The sequence below is a fragment of the Tachysurus fulvidraco genome, chromosome 11 (assembly GCF_022655615.1).
Source record: "Tachysurus fulvidraco isolate hzauxx_2018 chromosome 11, HZAU_PFXX_2.0, whole genome shotgun sequence".
NCBI classification, from domain to species: Eukaryota; Metazoa; Chordata; class Actinopteri; order Siluriformes; family Bagridae; genus Tachysurus; species Tachysurus fulvidraco.
In genome coordinates, this window is record NC_062528.1 from 10,434,756 (window position 1) to 10,453,650 (window position 18,895).

The window sequence follows — 18,895 nt, forward strand, 5'->3', positions numbered from 1 at the left end:
AAAGCTTGAAATATTAATAATAAAAAAAATAAGTTAAGCTTAAGTTCAAGAGAGTAATAACCTACTCAAGAGTTACACAATTTCATATATTGCAGTGAGACTTACAAAAATGTCTTGAAGACATGAAGTTTGAGAGATGATCAGTGTGAGAGACTTGGACAAAGAATAGCTTGTTCTATTTGTCGCACTAAAGAATTCCCAAACTTCTGGGAAATTCAATATGTCGTATCAAACAGGTAGAGTTTATTGCAAGTGATGGATCTCAAATTAGAAACTGTAACCTGAATTCAATACTAAAGCATACGCATGACCAGATTTTTGATCAGGAATAGCTTGGTGTCTATTTTGTGTGCTGTTTTCTAATCACAACGCAGTGTAGAGTTTTGTGTATGTAACACCATGGTTTACTTAGCAAATTTTACAAACTCAGAACTTCATTAGTGCCTATTGGAATGTCAAATAAAAGACTACCATGTGCATACATTTTATATTCCTATAATAAGTGGTTAGTTTTTAGGATACACATGTATACTGTATATAAGGAATAAAAATATTACTACAGGTATACAGAAGAGAAAGTATTAATAGAATTATGAGGACTGATTATTCTGTGTAATGATCCAAACCATGTAAGAATTCACTGTTAGCCTAAAATGTAAATCCCATTTAATATGGGATTATTGACCTATTACTCAACCCCTCCTCATAGATAATCGAAGACTAGATATTTCCTCATTTACTGTGTGTGTGCATATATATAGAGTTCCTCCAAAGAAAATAAATCTTTTAACTGACTGCATATATGACATCAATATGCAGTGATGGATATGGCATTCTGGAAATACCTTTTATACCATTAATTGTTCATGATTAAAGGTACTTAGAGAACATTGGACAACATAGAACACCAATAAAAACCAACAAATACTGCATAGTAGTTCAATGCCTCAGGTGCATGGTGACATTATCACATTGACAAAGTTTGATCTGTGATTCACACAGTGGGGTTTTTTTGGTGAATTTCTACACCTATTTTGAAAGTGTAAACACTACTGTAGAACCCTGACTGACTGAACATTCCTGAGCAGCAATTCTTATCCGCTCATCTAAAGAGACAGTTCGTCTTTTTCCAGGATAAGAAATTAGATCCATTTATTTCTTGTACATAAACATCAACTGGTCACAAACCCCATAGATAAATTGTATAAAATTGTATAAACTGTTTGTGAAGCTGATCATATGTTTTTGATTGTGTTAAGACTTTGAATGTTCAGTAAAACCTTAGTCTAAGGTGATAAGACATTCTTAAATAACTTAAATCAGTCATAGAAGCTCCCCACTATAAGCTGAAAAGGGCATCAGATGAACATCGTCTTTGTTTTTGTTTTTTCATTTTGAGGACGAGCCAGCATTGGTGCAAAGACCAAATATATAAAAGAGACACTGAACATCAAGGCTGCTTGTGCTGAAGTATTACATGTTATTTTAAGCCAGCAACCTGATGGCGCCGTTCTCAGAACCCAACAGCAACAGTCGTTTAGTGGGCAGCACTGCCAGGCTGGTGAGAGTCCCACGGAAGTTCTCAGAGCTAAGTTTGGTGTAACTAGCTGGGCTGGCAGAGATGTCCATCATGGAGTACACACCTATCTTGTTGGCTACAGTTCCTGCAACAATCTCAGCACCATAGAGGTCAAAGGCATGGATGGGATCAGATGGAGTCCTATACAGATGAAGAGGCTTGTGCTCCAGATCTTTCCACACTGTCAAAGTGTGATCAGTGGAGGAACTAATCAGTAAATTCCCATCTGCTGCCTGCAAAAACACACAGATATGCACATTCAAACAACCAAATACATTAAGTCTTTGCATTGATTTTTGGATAAAAGGAACAAATTCAAGGTTGTCAGTGTTCACATACAGTGATCCATAATTACTAATAATTATGTAGCTTGAATGTAAATCAATAGCATTTCTCATAGCAGTGTTAATAATGAGTAATCCATGTCCACATTTGCTAAACCTGGGGTTGCAGAGGCCCAGGCAGTTTCCTTGACCCTCATAATCAAGGTTAAATAAAGTTTGTTTTGCTGTAGTCTGTTGTTGACTGCTTCTGAACAAACTGACAGGGTACAACTTCTGCTCACACTGTGGGAAGCACAATACTATTCCACAAATTTAAAGACTAAAGAAAGTTATGAATATGAGACTTTAACTGCTATGTCCTAAAACTGTTTGCAACAAAAAATAAGTCCTAAATCCACATGGATGAATTAAGTCCTATAAATCAACAGTAAACTTGTGAAAACAATGATCAAGGTTTAAGTTTTATTTGTTGGTTGGAAACAATAAAATACTTGTAATAACATGTTAGATAATAGCTCCATTTAGGAAATAAGACATTTCATCTCATTAAATGATAATCTTCAGTAACCTGTTGACCTTGTAAACAACAGATTTCGAAAATAACTAAACAGATTTTACACTGGGCTTTTGTGCAGCACATGGACATCTTGCTCACAACTGTTAGGGCATTCAGTCAGCATGTGACAAATACCAGGTCCCTATCTGATTCACCACAAGTATTCACATAATGTTCTGAACTGCCTCATTACTGACCTTATTATAAATATAAATAGTGACACAGATTTGTAAAAACTACTCACTAGACATACATGTCTGAGAAGCATGAAGCACATACTCACCTTCATCTGCAGTATATCTCCCTCATGAGCAGGCCATCCTCGCAACACCAGCCCTGTCCGTGCATCCAGCAACACTATGAAGCCTGAGGAGAAGCCGGCTGCCACTGTTCTTCCTCCGGGGCTCACAGCCAAGCAACGGATTAGACCCGCACTCAGGTTGTTATGAGCCAGACGAAACTCATGCTGAAAGTAGGGGAACAGCACAGTGTACCTTACTGATAGCCATTAAAACTAATGCCAAGACACACTGCCCACAGTGAGCCGCATGATAAAATCAAACCCGATCAATTACATTTGTAAGGCAATAGAACAATAACTTTAGGTTTTTCAATGAGACAGGGAAGGTATGTTGGGAAGTGATGGACGTACCTGATAGCCAGGCTTGCGTGGGTCTATAAAACGAAGGATAGAGTCAGCACTGGCATACACCACGCTGCAATGAGGAGGTGGCATAGTGGTGACGGCGGTGATGGGATTCTTTCCATCAAGTGCATCATAAGACCGAATTTGCTTGCCTTTTCACACACACAAAGAGATATTATTATTAATGCTCCATTATATTACTTATTCCCTCTATTCTGTACACTGCTTTCCTAGAGGGTTGCAGGGAACCTGGAGTCTATCCCAGGAGACACAGCGCAAAAGGCAGAGTATACCTTGGTCAGGATGCACAGGGCACAATTGTACACACACACTACAGACAATTCAGAAATGGCAATCAGCCTATAACACATGTCTTTGGACTAGGGGAGGAATCCCCAGACTCACAGGGGAACATGCAAATACAGATGGCAGGAATCACACCCCTACCCTTGGAGGTGTGAGGCAAATGTGCTACAAAGCCACTGTAATGTTACTTATTGAAATTGGAAAAAAAGAAAAAATAAGTTTCATTACTGACTGAGTAAAGAACTAATTTTAGGAACAAAGTGCTCCTAAGAATTCATATATTACCATGAATTCCACAAAATTGTGAACTTCATGAATCCTCACTAAATAGTTACTGGCATGACACATGCAAACATTAGATTCATTTATGCAGTGGACAAAAAATCTCTCTTGCAGTAATATAATCACCAGAGACATTTCTAAAATCCTGAAAGCATCAAAAGTTACATACTGTAGTTTAAACACTGTCTATACAGTTAGATTTGCCTTTTACCTGTGAACTGGTCCCAAATGTGCACAGAGCCATCACAGCTCACCACTTCTTGTAACGCCTCTATTTGTGCAACATAGAACACCGACTTGCGATGCTCTGTGTATGTCAGCTTAGGCTCCACCTCACGAGTGCCATCACCATGATTATACAGTGGCCAGATTTTCACGGTTTTGTCTTTGCTTCCAGAAATAAAGTAGTCTTCCCCAGCTACTGGAGCTAGACACTTAACTGTGCCCGAGTGGCCCAAAAAGCTCTGCAGGCGGATCTGGTGAAAATGGAACCGTGGGTCCTGCTGGTTAAAGCCAATCTCATATTGCCAGTATGCCAGCCAATTGCCCTGCAGAGAACGACTACTGCGTGGAAGTTCCTGCTTCAGTGCACTGTCCTCTGGAGTGCGACCCAGAACCCAAGAGGATGAAGAAAGTGAGGAAACTGGTCCCACCGATACCGAGGCAAACATGGAGTTGACAAGGTTTGTTGATGGAATATAGCTCATATGAGACCGTCCCCAGATATCAAAAGAGGACTGACTCGGACTTCCGCTTGGCTCAGTGTCCCGTGCTACTTGGATGCGATTTCCTACCAAGTGACTGCCAAACGTTCCAGACTCAGGAAGGGTATCCACACTAAGAGGAGTTGAAGTGGATGAGGGGGCTGGGAAAGGGCTAGAACCAAACTGGTGGCTTAAGCTTGGAGAGAAGCTCTTGAAAGAAATCGGCACCTCTGCTCTTTGACTGCCAGCTAGGTTTGATTCTGGGCTTCCTAGACTCAATTTGTTATAGTGAGTCATAGCCAGTCCCCAAACCAATTCAATGTTAGGAACTACTTTGCGAATAATAGTGTCACCTGAAACCAAAACAAAAACATAAATGGCAGATTAATTAATGAATTATTAATAAAGATCCATAAAATAATAAAAGAGAACTCTCTCACCAATAGGGATGCAAAGGGGTGGAAAGTTTCCGGTAAATTTCCGGAAACTTTCCACGGGAACTTAATCTGGGGAATTTTGGGAATATTCAAAATTGGAAACTTTACGGGAATTTATGGGAATTATTTGGAAACATAGGGAAATGTATATAAACTATATCATATACAAAAATTAATAAACATTTTGTTTGGTATAAGCAGACATGCATGTTTTAAAAATGACATCTTGACTGATTTAATTGTAAGTAGAGCTTTAACTGATTCTTTCATTGAGTAACACAAAAGCATAATAAACATTATTATGCTTGTAATAAACATATTTCCCTATGATTGCTGTAAAATGAAAGCATACCCCACCCTTGCCCTGCTAAAAAAAAGTCCCAATCAAAATGTAAAATTAAGCATTTTTTTAATCAAGCTTATTAGGTCTCTGCTTCTGTGGTAGTCAAGGCCTGGAAAATGGAGGTGAATCCCCCCTTAAGTGATATATGGGGGATTTTTTTTATATTTCAGGGGTGAGTGAGTGTGTGGGGGAGGGTCATCAAATTATCTGTGCATGTGGTAACACTCCTAATTTACTGCTTATTGAGAGTTAGTAAGGTAGTTATTAAGTTTAGGTATTGGGTACCATTAAGAATGTAGAATAAGGTAATGAAGAATAAGGCATTAATATGTGCTTAATAAGTACTAATAAATAGCCAATATTCTATTAATATTCATGCTAATAAGCAACTAGTTAACTGATCCTAAAATAAAGTGTTACTGTGCATGTTATGGAAGAATGCAGGGTACCAATTCAACTTCAATTGCATTAAATTTTTTTTTTTAAACAAAATTATGCTGCAAGTTTTTTTTAACTACATTTAAGTTCCTTGTTATAGACAACTCTGCATTTTTTTTTTAATTCCCAGTTTATTCCCATATATTCCCGTTAATTCCCATATATTCCCGTTAATTCCCATGGAAAGTCTACTCACCAATCAGACACTGCAAAGGGATACAGGCGTTATACGCCATCTCTGGGTTGAAAACGGCCTGAAGTTCTTCCAGAACCCCCAGTTCACAGGCAACCTCTGTTCCCCCTGGAGTGCAGATATCAATGTATGTGTACTCTCCAACCTCTTTTCGAGGTCCCGTCTCCATCTGCACAGCAAAATAAAAACCAAATCATTAAACTACAAAAACAAGAAGGTTAAACAAAGGCACAGGCTAAAGTAATTGTTCTAAAAAAAAAAAAAAAAAACAATCAATCCAATATAAGCCCCCAATATGCCAAATCAAACCAGATGCATTACTGTTTATTAATATGTACCAAAATAATTAATATGAACCAACTTGTGTTACCTGGTTCTGCAGACAGTCCAGCAAGGAAAAGACATGAAAAAACTTGTAGAGTGTGTCTGCCATGTGCTGTTGCACCATCTCTCGGCCAATTCGCAGCCATATCAGTGCCATCAGACTGAGAGTCTTCAAACACAGAGCAGACCGTGACTGTACCCCACTGGGAAAACTACAGAAACAGCCACATAAATACAAATAATGAAAAATTATTGCCAAAATAGTGTGGGCTGTCATGAGCTGAAAAAAGCGCTCGAGTATGAGACTTTACCCCATTTTGGGTGAGGTGAGCAGGTCGAGCAGGGGCAGAAGTACATCCTGATTGATCTTCATCAGCATGTCCATTAAAGTGGTGTCTGACAGATAAACTATAATCTTCTGAGTCAGCACAACTGCACCTAGAAGGCCTGCCTCCTTACGAGTATTCAGGCGGCAGGAAGAAGGGGGAGACACCTGGCAAAGGTTTATAAAAGAGCAAAAAATGATATTAGAGGTAGGTATAAAATGATGACTAGGTAATGCATCGACACAAAGCTATTAAAAAAGTGTACAATTATGTACATTGTTGTGTTTAGTAAAACAACAATATACACAAAATTTAACAACACAAATAACTATCACACATAAATATCCTAGCTAAAACTCTCATGGAAACACTAATCACCAAGAGAATAATGCTAAATCTGCCAACTGGTCACTATCCAAGCCAGTCAAAGGGCACGAGTGGCTTTTTAAATCAAACAGCTACGTTTGATAATAACAGCAAGTAAAATAAAGAGCAACTATTTTATCATGTCATTTTACAAGTAGAGATCCCTCTAGTTATTATATAATAGCTCAATGACTGGAGCCCAATAAAGATTTGCTATAAATAACAAAGTTAATGAATACATGTAGAAGAATTTTACACATTCTTGGAGATTATTATCCTATCACTTTTGCAAGATTATTATTGCTGTATATATGTACTGTGTTATGTGTTTTAAGGGATATAAAAACCCTTAAAAACAACCCTGCTAAAAATATATATATTTAAGTTTTTGTGACCAAGATAAATCATGTCAGCTCTTTATTGTAATATAGCGATCAACAAAATTCAAGTGGAAAATCAATCTGTTTAATTTTTCATTCCGACTCATTTTCTAAAGCATTTCTCAAACATCGGAGACCCTACCTTTAAAAGAACGGTATTAACAATTAAATTTTTCTGCATAAAAAAAAAAATCAAACGTTTTATCGAACACATTTTTTATTGATATCGATCACGTGTCGATCATGATACATATAGTTATCGTTTTATCACCCAGCCCTACTGTATGTTAAAACAAACTTTTTTTTTTTTTACATAAAATAAACACAAAACACAAAAACAATTTTAAGGAGAGTTTATAGTTTAGTTTTTATAGCCACTGTACTTGTGTTTTATATTTATGTCAGAAATGGCTATGGCCTGATTTTGCCCTGAACTCAAAACAGATGAGAATATTCATGCTTTCTTGCAAGACAGGTATATACAGAATAGACCATATAACTTACCAGGTAACCAATGTATGGTAGGTATTGATAGGTTAGAACAGGCTCTCCATACAGATGGGCTATGTAGATGAGACAATCAAGAACTGGCTTTGAAGTCTGGTCACCGACAATTGGTTTCTTTTCATATACACTTCCCACACAGTCAAGGCTACTCTCTTCATTTGCAGATAGCAAAAAGTGGTGCTTCTCCTGTCCTGTGGGGAGAAATGTTAAAATCTGAATTAAGACTGATGAGAAAATCTATGCCCAATAGTATAGAATTTAGAATAAAGACAAATGACATGAAGCATACATCTATTACATACATGAATCATATATCTGATTCTTACCTATATAGCAGGTAGTAAGAAGACGCAGAAGGTTTTTAGCTACGTATCGAGAGGTTACTGTGGGCCCCAATTTAGCAGACAGCCATCTTACGGTCTTGCAGACAGTGTCTGATTAAAATGGATATAAAAATTACTTGGGCAATAAGGGTAATTCTCAAATTTTCTGAATTCACAAAACCTTTCTAACTAAACAACATTATGCATGCATTATCTCCAAATGCTTTTTCTACTTACCTAATAATATCTTGTGTTCTTTCTCCTCAGAGTTCTCTGAAGGGTCATGTTCATCATCGTCGTCGTCTTCCCCTATATTTTTGTCACTCTCTTCTTGAACCATTCCATTCATGAAGTCACCCTCTAGAGTACCCACTGTGGCTTCAGACTCCTCTGTGCACCCAGATAATGTCATTTCAAGACTAGGAACTTTCTGTATTGTGCTTTCTTTCTCCTCTACGGTTGCATCTTCGTCCTCCAGATCACCTTGATCTTCCCCATCACTGGTATGCTTTAAGTCCTGACTGCTATCAGCAGACTTTAAACTCGCACGATCCTTGGTGGAGTCTCCATCTCCAATTGATACCTCACTAGTACTACTCTTGTCACTTAGTTTACCCACGCTTAGAGATTCCTGGTCTTGTTCTTTATTTGCAGAATTCTTGCCTTGAAGTTTAGCAGATACCCCAGCTGTTGGTACAGATGAACCATTATTGACATAAAAGCCATTCTGAAAGTCCTCACCATCAGCAATAAAGACCTGGTCATTCAGACTGATGCCTGATGAGTAGTCCACAAGCCCTGGGTCTCCAACCCCGACACCTCCACTACCACCACTATTGCCTCCTCCCACTTTGCCAGCTGAGGAAGCTGATGATGGCCTGCCATTCACACATTCAAAGTCTTCCTCCTCTTCTCCTAAGCCACCCATACCACTCCTTAAGGCTTTAAGCCCATCCCATTCACTTCCTGCCCCTGTGTGACAACTCTCAAAACCAGTGATAACTTGGAGCAGATGAGGTAGAAGGCTAGACAAAAAAGCTCGCAAGCCAAGCCTCACTATTAGTTGTAGTACAAAACAGTCTGTGTAGAGGTAGAAACGACCACGGAGGCAATGGGGGTTTTCATATACACCTATCAGTGGCTTTATCAAATACTTTGAAGAATTGCGTGGCCCTAGGACACGGGAGACTGGTTCAAATAAGTACCAGGCAGCATAAACAGCTGTAGATTCTTCTGTCATTAAAGCAAGCACAAAAGGTAACAGAATCTCCAGTCCCTCTCCTGTGATATCATCCTGTAGAAGAGACTGCAGCTGTTGCCATAAGCTAAACACAATATCCCGACCTTGAACACTGTTGATGGATGCCATCTTGGAATGGTAAGAGAAAATGAAGTGATGAAGTGCTGGGAAATATTCAGGGAAAGGTAATGGAGATAACACAGGACTAAGTAGTTGCCAAGGATTTGGTGGTGGAAGGCCCTCATAAACTGGCTCATATTTGAAAAGAAATGGTAGGCCAGCATAGTGCAAGTTCAAAGATTCGGTCTCAGATGTGTACTTGTGAATCTGCAGAAGGCTCTCAAGTGCATGGTGGAATGGTAGTGGGACATCCTTGAGACTGGCAGAGCAAAATTTCATAACTGCTCGATAACGGCCTTTCAAAGATGTGCCTGGCTTTAAACATTGGAGTTTTGATGAATAAAATATTTCTGCTATGAAAACACCAAGGGCTTGCATGTCTCTGTGAAATAGGTCTGTAAAAGACAAGGGTGCTTTTGATGAAGTACCTAGTGCTCTCCTGTCTACATCCAATGTATTCTGAATTTGGGCATGCAACCCTTTAGCTAGGAAAATATTAAGCTTCTCCAACTCTTCTAAAGGCTGTAAAGGCTTGAATCCTTCTGGTAAATTTATTTTGAAATCATCTGTGTTTGTGTAACCTTCCTGCTTTTTACTAATTGGGTTTCCTCTTTGAAGTATGTTACCCATAGCTCCAAGCGTATTTATGGTACTGCTTGCAGTTTCTTCAGGAAATGAGCTGTGAGAGGGAGACAATACTAAAGCGGCATGGTCCCCAATTGTCTTCCCTCCTGAAGAGCTCACAATAGGTACTGGCATAGAGGTTGAGGCCGAAACAATAGCACTTAAGGAATCAAGAGCCTCTGTTCCTTGCTCAAGCTCTTCATCCCTATCAACCATGGTCCAACCACTAGATTCACACCCTGTTGCCTCTGGGACCGTTCTATCCACATCTACTGTAGTTTCAAGAGGTGGGATTTGCCATGCTGACACTCTGATAGGATCAAGGTGGGGAGGCTCTGCTGGTGAATACTGATAAGGTGCAAGGCAGGGTGGGTGAGGTTGGTCAAACAGTTGAACAACTCCATAGCTGGTCAGGTGGGTATGGTTATCCACCAAATGTAAGCAAACATTCTTGGCTTTCACTGCTTCTTTTCCTGTCAGCTTATAACCAAAAGTTAGGTCAATCCAGTGGTGCAAGTACTGGGAAACTTCACGACTGTCTAAAAGCCGCCTGTGCACTGCAATAAACTCCTCATAGGAGCTACACCATGGAGGTACCTCAAGATCTGGCATGTCTGGGTGAATGGACCGAAATATCAAAGGATCTGTATAGAATTCTGGTATGCATTCATCTGGTGTCCAACTCTGAATACGTTCCATGCTAGCTGGGTATTCATTGGGCTCCCATTGAGAACGAACATGGCTACAAAGTACTGATTTGGGTGTTTGTCTAGCCTTGTAGACATAGTAGGTAATGTCTGATAGAACATCTGAAATATGATGGGGAACATGGAGATGATCTGCATGTCCTGAACCACTAGGACCAACTGATGCACCAAGATCAGAAGGAAAGTGGCCTCCAGTACCTCCATTAGTTGCTGCTACAAGAGCTTCTTTGGTCATTTCATAAGTGAAATCCAGTTGTTTATCACCCTTGTTTAGACGAAACTTTGACCTCCTGAGATCACGAAATCTTCCATATGGTACAGTGAAATCTACCACCCAGGGTAAAACTGGGTGATAGTTGGGGTCACCTTCACGTCTTCCAGCCAATCTGTTGAGTTCCATCAAATAACAGAAGTTGCTGACTCTACCATGAACCCAGTCTAGGGCCAAAGATTTGAGATAATCCTGGCAATCCTGGCAATGCTCTTCACCGAGGTCACTTCTTACATTCTTAGCTGCTTTATCATCAGTTGTTGGCCTTTGCCTTCTCACTGCATGTTCCGCAGTATTGCTGTCCTCCTCATTTTTTTCATAATGTGCTAGGGATATTTTGAGACGACTGCAAAGCTGCTCATTAACAGCTATGTCCTGCAACAAGAGCTCTCCACATGACAGTCCTGATGCATGGCATTCACGCATAGCTATGAGAACTTGGTACAAAATGAACAATACTTTAGCACTGCTGTTGGCAAGCTTAGCTGGACTGTAGGTGACAATGTCATGAAGGGAGTATTGTGTATATGGGAGAATGATGTACAGCACCTCCCCTGACTCAAGCAAGCATTCAGCTGGGACCACATTTGGACACAGAGTTTCTGTGTTTTGCTTGAGGGCTGAAGAACTAAATGGAGGACACTCTTTTTCCTTCTCTCTAGCTGGAGAGAGGGACGGTGACAACCTTTCAGTGGAAATAAATGTACAGTTAAACAGCTTTTGCAAAGCTCTGTGAACCGCATCAATGGCCAACACCTGTGTTTGGTCTGATGTATTTGCATATGGCTGCACATGTTTCATATATGCCTCTTTCCACAGATTCCTGTAATACAAACAGCCAAATCAGCTCTTAGTAAATATTTTGAATCTTTGACATGAGAATGTGTACAGCTTATTCTTATATGAACTTATAGAAATGCAGCATGGTGCTACTACAACAAAAGCTACAATATATTGCCAAAAGCTTGTCATCAACAGACCACCATACCCATATGTGCTTGCTGAACATCCCACTCCAGGTTTAGTTCTAATAATCTCTACTTTTCTGTTAGTTCTGATAATCTCAGTTCTTTACAAAACTCTATTACAGAGTGCATAGACATGGTAGATTCCTGTGTACCATATATAAAACCTTGTGGCACTGACATTACGAATGTCAGGTGTCCACAAGCTTTTGGCCATATAGTGTATAAACCTATTAAGATTTCACTGAATAGAAAAAAAAAGTCATTTATGTCAATAAAATTGTGTTATAGTAATATACAATGTAAATATACAATGTTACTTCTTGATGCTTGTTATTTACCTGATGTTGCACTCTGACACTTCCTGCATCTGTCTCATGAAAGAGTTCTGGGAGAAGAACTCCCCATTCCAGCCAGACTCCTGAGCAATCCTATACCCCAACTTGCTTTTCCTTAGACCTTGGATGCAAACACGAGTCCATCCAGGTGGTAACTTTACCTGAGAGCGCTGGAGGAGAGTACGGATATCTCCATCACTACTACAATCGTAACGAGCACAACGGGTTACTCTCCTTTCTCGAAGTCCCATAATCCAGCGGGTTGAAACCAGTGCCACTAGCTCATGGGGTCGTGTTCCTGGTCCAAGCTGCCGCTGGTCCACTCCAAGGTCCCGCTCTAAAGCTGAGGCCAGCCACTCCATGACAACCTACTCAAGGTTTAAGCAGTATAAGCCAAAGTCTTGATGCCAAAGGTTTGTATTGCTCCTCTATGAAAGGAACATAAGCACTCTCCTATTCCTCCATGAGAAGCTCATAAATGGGTGGAACAGTGAGCATCGCCGAACATTGAATATCTACGATGAAACAATCAAAACAAAACAAAAAGGCACATGAATATCAAACACAACTACTCGAGAATTGAAATGGCTTAAGGTTTCCACTACATGCTGTCTAGGAACAAGAATAATGAGTTTAATCATTGACATCTTTACACATGAATACATTCATGAATTTTGTTCAGTATCTGCTTTACTGTGGTCAGGGTCATGGAGGATGCAGTGAACTATAGGTGTAAGACAGAAATACATCCTGGAGGAGATGCCAGCCCATTACAGGGCACCATGCAGTCATGCACACACTCACACACGCACACACGCGCGCACACACACACACACTTAAGTCTAGATTAGGTAGATTACTAGATTAAATCAGATTTGCCAACACTCCATCTGTCTAGCTTTTGGTAGCTGGGACGAAACCTGAGAACCTTGAGAAAACTCACAAAGACCGAAACCCATGGTCAGCACTAGACCAGCGTCTGTGCATGAATGCATAAATTACTTATACTCGTATACAAAGGCACGTGTGTAATGGTTCAAACAGTGGGTAGCATCACTGATGCATTTTCATGAAGTAACTTAAACAGAGCACCAGAGATAAAAGAAGCTGAGTGAACAAGAGATAACAAACTCAGCATTTCTGTCATCCCAGCTACATCACCATTTTATGATCAGAATCATCAGTTTTGAAGATTTACAGATTTAAATGTTTCTCACTTCCATTATAAAGTCATGGCTGTTCATTAATGTTCAGCTATGCACTTTTTCAGTATTATGATTTGTTTGTAACACTGTCCATATTATAGGTTTCCCACAACACAAAGTAAGTAAGTAAGTAAGTAAGTAAGTAGTAATAATAATAATAATAATAATAATAATAATAATAATAATGATGATGAAGAAGAAGAAGACAGGGTTTGTAAGCTACAAATACAGAGTGGCTAAAGCAATAAAACAGAAAACAGGAAATGAAAGTAGACGGAAAGGAAAAGCACCAATGATAAGCAGGCACTAAAGCCCAGTGTGTTGTTGACTGTTAGCTAACACTAGCTCACAGATTTTTACCTCTGTAGTCAGACACACTCACAAACTGTTGTGTGTAACAGTTGTCTCCGTCATGTCAGCTCCCATAGCCTCTCACCGCTAACTCACCCATGCAGGCATGCATTGAAATCTACACGGAAATTAAATTCACGTGAACTGTCTTAGAGAGGACTTTAGTTCCTGGCAGGCGACATTATTTGCTTCTTCTGTACTGATAGAAGCCATGATGTTCTGTCCGTGTGCACGTGACCGTCGTCATAGTGCGCGCGCAAACGAGCTGATACAACAGTCATGTGGATTTACTTACGAAGGGCATTTATTACCACGCGGTGCAGCAACACGGGTTTATAGATTTAGCGCCCGGTTGCAGGCTGCTGCATTTTGTCAACAAGCGAAAGCTGAATAATCCACTCATGTGACTGTCTTATGGGCGCTGAAAATAACTGCTAATGTAGCTGATCAAAAGTCATATGACATTTCCTACAAAATAAAAGTTTTGTTTGTGCCGCTTTCAAGGCGAGAAATCAGAATCAGAATCAGATTATATCAGATGATTTCTGATTCTGATTTCATCCCGTTTGATATTTTAATAATAATAATAATAATAATAATAATAATAATAATAACAAGATTATTGTTGTTATAATAAAAAAAAAATAATAATAATAATTAGTAGTAGTAGTAGCATTTCACAGCCATACTGGAAATATATGAACAGTCCTCTTGGAAATATATATATATATATATATATATATATATATATATATATATATATATATATATTGCTATAGAAGAGGATTCGTTTGGATTGATGTAATGCAGGGCTCCTGGTTTTAACCAGGTCGTTATATTTCCAGAAAGTTTTCCTGGAAGACAAAACGAGAACTAAAAATCATTGATTAGGATATGCATTCTTGGAGTGGAAAATGTAAGACATGTTAAAGACAAATATTTAATAAATATATATTATATGTAATATATAATTATATGTATATACAAATATACAATAGAATTATATACATTTTTATTTTATTTAATTTTTTGCATTTTGGGCCTACACTCAAAGTAACGTTGCTCAGGGAAAAAACCCCACTTTGCTACTTTAGTGGAACTTTTCAGACTAGATCTTTGCAATTAGCTAATAACTAAGAATTACTGAATTTTTTTTTAAATATATAAAGCTGAAAAGTAATTACTGAGGAAAACAGGCTATCCTTCCAAATTCATCTTAACATTTGGTGTACAGACAAAGCACTCTACCTGTCTTATTATGTGTCATTTAACCTGAATGTAATCTTGTTTAAGAATAGTTTATTGTTTAATATCCTATAATATGTTTTCTATTTTATTAGCCAATTTATAATATTAGATTACAGGCTATATATCTAACATTGTAATGTTGATAACTTTAACAATGGCATACTAAAGATTAGCTAAACATACAGTATTTACTAAAATGTTGTAGTTAGGCCATCCTTAAAATATTTGGTTTGCAGTAACAGTAAAAAAAAAAAAAAGGTCGGTAGGTAGGTCTTTTTTTTTTCAATTTCAATATAAAAAAAAGTACAATTTTGGTGATGGTGGTTACGTAGGTATGACTTTAAACAAATTAGCATATCGTGACGTCACTGACTGGGTCCTCAACCCGTGACTTCGGGCGCATCATCGCAAACCTTATTTTGATGCTGGACAGTTTTTCCAGAACTTCGTGCCAAGTTAAAGCGGTGTCGAGCTGTTTTAATGAATTTTATATGCTGCAAAATGCTACAATATTACAAAAAAATATAAATAAAGAGTCACTTTTTTCAAGTATCTCTTACATTTATTGCCATTATAAAACTGCAGCCTATTTACCCAGATCTGCCTCATGACAATCCATCACCAGTGTCACACCCAAGCATTTTGCTCTAACTGTTCCCCCTGTTTGTTTCCACGAGGTCAAAATCATTAGGTTAATGTCGTAACCCCAGTTCTCTGAAACATCGAGTGGAGAGATCCACCTATGGGAAGGGCATCCGTTCCTGACCTCTACAGAGGCATCCAATTGCACCAAGTCTGGCTTGACAGACAGGAGAGCGTGCCAAAGGCAGGTAAGGTAACGCCCCTTACCTGAGTGCATAATGCACCTGCACACGCTGCCTTTCCTCAGTGTACATATTCGCATCTCATGCAGCAAGCAGGGCAAACTTGGTGGATCTCTCCACTCGATGTTTCAGAGAACCGGGGTTACGACAGTAACCTAATGTTCTCTTTCATCATCTCGTGTTCGAGATCCACCCATGGGAGATATAGACAACTCCCCAGTTGCCCAATACACTCACAGCGAGGCCCTGTAAGCCAGAGGATGGCCAAAAAGGTGGTGCACAGCACGTCACAAAGCAGCAGACATAACATACTGCGTGGGGCAAAAAGCTTAGCCAAAAGGAAACACAGCATGCGGCAACATGCATGTTAAAACCCCACTGATGTCCAACAAGCGGGCCGCCTGCAGGAAAAGAACATGTAAATAAACATGTAAATGGACCAACCCGAGCGTATGGCGGGGAGAAGACCATATGCCCGAAAACATGCACAGCCAGGCCAGGCGGACAGGGCTGACAAGAGTGCGGGCCTCGTAGCACGTGGCTACGAAGAGCCCACACTCAAGACCGCATGAGCCATCGTGGTACGGGTAACATCAAGCGGTAGTGCCTGACAAAGGTGTGCGGAGAGGACCAGCTCGCCGCGGCACAAATGTCCTGTAAGGGAACTTCCCGAAACAGAGCCCACGAAGCAGCCAAGCCTCTAGTGGAGTGAGCCCTGAGGCCATCTGGAGGCTGCACTCCCCTAGACTCATACGCTAAGGAGATCCAGCGAAAGAGGCGTTGCTTAGAGATGGGTTTTCCCATGTTTGGCGGGGCCCAAGAGATGAAGAGCTGATCGCTCCCCCAAAAAGAGTTCATCCTGTCCACGTACGCCCGTAGGGCACGCACAGGGCACAAAGCATTCAACCTCTGGTCCTCCGCAGAGGAAAAAGGAGGAGGGTGAAAAGCGGAGAGCTCAATCACACCACCAGTGAAGGCTGGAAAGCACTTAGGCACGAAGGCCGGGTTAGGCTTGCCATCTTGCCCGGGAGGACGGGCTTGGGTGGGGCGAGCAGCCCGCCCTGGGATGGGTTAAGGTGTCTGGCGATGGAAGGCTCGATCACGGGGGGATCGCCCATACCCAGACCCGCCATATCCTTTACCTCAAGCCCCGCGAGACCGTGTTTTAGATCAAGCGGATCTCCCCAGCAATACCTCATGTGTTTTGCACATGCAGGGAGGACGGGCAGGAGCTGCTTCCTCGGGCCGGCAGGAGGCCCCAGAAGCTTACCGTCATTCACATCCCTCTCCTGATCCGAAGCGTTCAGGAGAGCCGGCCATTCGATATTGAGGCGCGCGGCAGCACGTTCGTAAAGCTCCAACAGCACCGATTGAGGTGGGGCGGGGGGAGCCTGAGGGGCCGCGGAAGACAGGATGGCTTCCTCGTCATCCGAGCCCTCGAGAAGGCCCGCCTCGGCCTCATCCCCGGAACCTGCGGTCCTTCGAGGAAGCGGTCGTCGGCCGGTAGTAAATCCTCAAACGGGGAAGGACACATGTTGGCCCAGTCAGAGGAAGCCGCACCGCGGGAGGCCCCTGGGAGGCCTTTTTCCAGCTCTGAGTCAGACAGCTTGAAGTCGACACACTGGGAAGTGGCAGGAGCTTTTTCGGGAGCGCCAAGCAATGGCTACAGTTCTCCGGCAGATCAATAGCCTCTTGCGCATGCTTGAGACCCGTGCAGACAACACAGAAGGGATGGGAATCCCTCGCGGCGATAAGCACACCGCACGCGGCCGGGCAGGCTCGCGATAGGTTGTCCACCGGAGTAGCCGGAGCCGCTTTGGAGAGCGCCATAGGGAGGAAAAAAAGGCAAAAAAGCAGGCAGGCAGCCTACAGAAAAAAAGGGGGTGTGAGCATGGGCGGCTCGCGGAGCTAACCTGGCTGAGGATGAGCACGTCCGGCGGAGGCTGATCAAGCGATATGTCCTCCTGAAGACAGTAGGTGTCTTCAAAGTGCAGTCCAAAAAACCAGGGAGCTGTGAGGTAGGAAAAAGTCGCGAGAAGCAAAAGTGAACTGAGGAAAGGAGCCGGGTAAGGGGCGTTACCTTACCTGCCTTTGGCACGCGCTCCTGTCTGTCAAGCCAGACTTGGTGCAATTGGATGCTTCTGTAGAGGTCAGGAACAGATGCCCTTCCCATAGGTGGATCTCGAACACGAGATGATGAAAGAGAACTTCCGCCATGTCACTTTAATTCATCTTGTGTCTGTTATTGATTTTATGACAGCCGTAGACCTGATCTAGCTTTAGGCTTATTGTTGTGTGTCGCTCCACATCCACTCTGTGTGTCAGACCATGTCTCTACCTGTTTCAGTGATCTCTGCTTTTTTACTCACTCAGTATTTACATATATATCTGGCCTTGTTCTGTTTCATATTATACACTCAATAAATCCCTGCTCTTGACTCTGGCTCCAACACCAGTCTGATTCCTTCAGCCTCCATGGGTTCATATTCTCTCATACTTGACATGACAGTGCTACCTGGTGTTTCAACACAGACACTACGTCTGTCTTTGGTAAACCATAGGCCAGTAGGGTCCCCTGATGTCTGCTGTCCTGAGTATTGATTTGAACATGATGATCTTGACTGCCTTTTACCTGACCACTGAATAATGAACAACAACACAGATTTTGGAATCTCAGCTTTGTAACACAAGCATAGATGAAATTTAAGATATACAATAGGCATAGATGAAATGTAAAATATTATAGCAAATAGGCTTTAAGATGTAGAAAGAAAACAAGAATATTTTGAGAAGAAAACGTTCCCAGAGATTTAATAGATTTAATGGAATGTTCAGGGTCCTTTTTAAAAGACCTGACACCCTTTGTTAGTCTGTTGTGAGGATGACCAAAGATCTTGTGACGGAATATGATGGAGAGTCAGTGAAGAGAGAAGAAAGGTAGAACAAGAAAACAAAACTGGAGAGGGAGGAAAGTAGTTTAAGAGATGATTGATGAAAGCCCACAGGAC

The 18,895-nt window shown here is 41.0% G+C and overlaps 1 protein-coding gene across 1 annotated transcript; it reads right to left on the reverse strand.

Moving 5' to 3' along the window:
* Positions 1–72: 72 nt before the first annotated feature.
* On the reverse strand, positions 73–14,288 carry wdr81 (WD repeat domain 81). The gene is made up of 12 exons (XM_027146851.2): positions 13,825–14,288; positions 12,263–12,774; positions 8,232–11,779; positions 7,998–8,105; positions 7,669–7,862; positions 6,404–6,585; positions 6,139–6,304; positions 5,772–5,937; positions 3,865–4,710; positions 3,072–3,217; positions 2,703–2,885; positions 73–1,812 (listed from the first exon to the last, which is right to left on the reverse strand). Exons 2-12 carry the CDS (start codon positions 12,619–12,621, stop codon positions 1,486–1,488), a joined length of 6,225 nt encoding a protein of 2,074 aa, XP_027002652.1. The 5' UTR covers positions 12,622–12,774; positions 13,825–14,288; the 3' UTR covers positions 73–1,485.
* Positions 14,289–18,895: the final 4,607 nt, after the last annotated feature.

What these genes read in the sequence shown, in the direction of transcription:
- wdr81 (XM_027146851.2), bottom strand. Translation starts at nt 12,621, where the DNA reads ATGGAGTGGCTGGCCTCAGCTTTAGAGCGGGACCTTGGAGTGGACCAG. An exon ending in AGAACACAAGATATTATTAG is followed by an intron (nt 8,106 to 8,231) that starts GTAAGTAGAAAA and finishes CATTTTAATCAG; the next exon opens with ACACTGTCTGCAAGACCGTA. An exon ending in TACCATACATTGGTTACCTG is followed by an intron (nt 6,586 to 7,668) that starts GTAAGTTATATG and finishes AACCTTTGCCAG; the next exon opens with GTGTCTCCCCCTTCTTCCTG.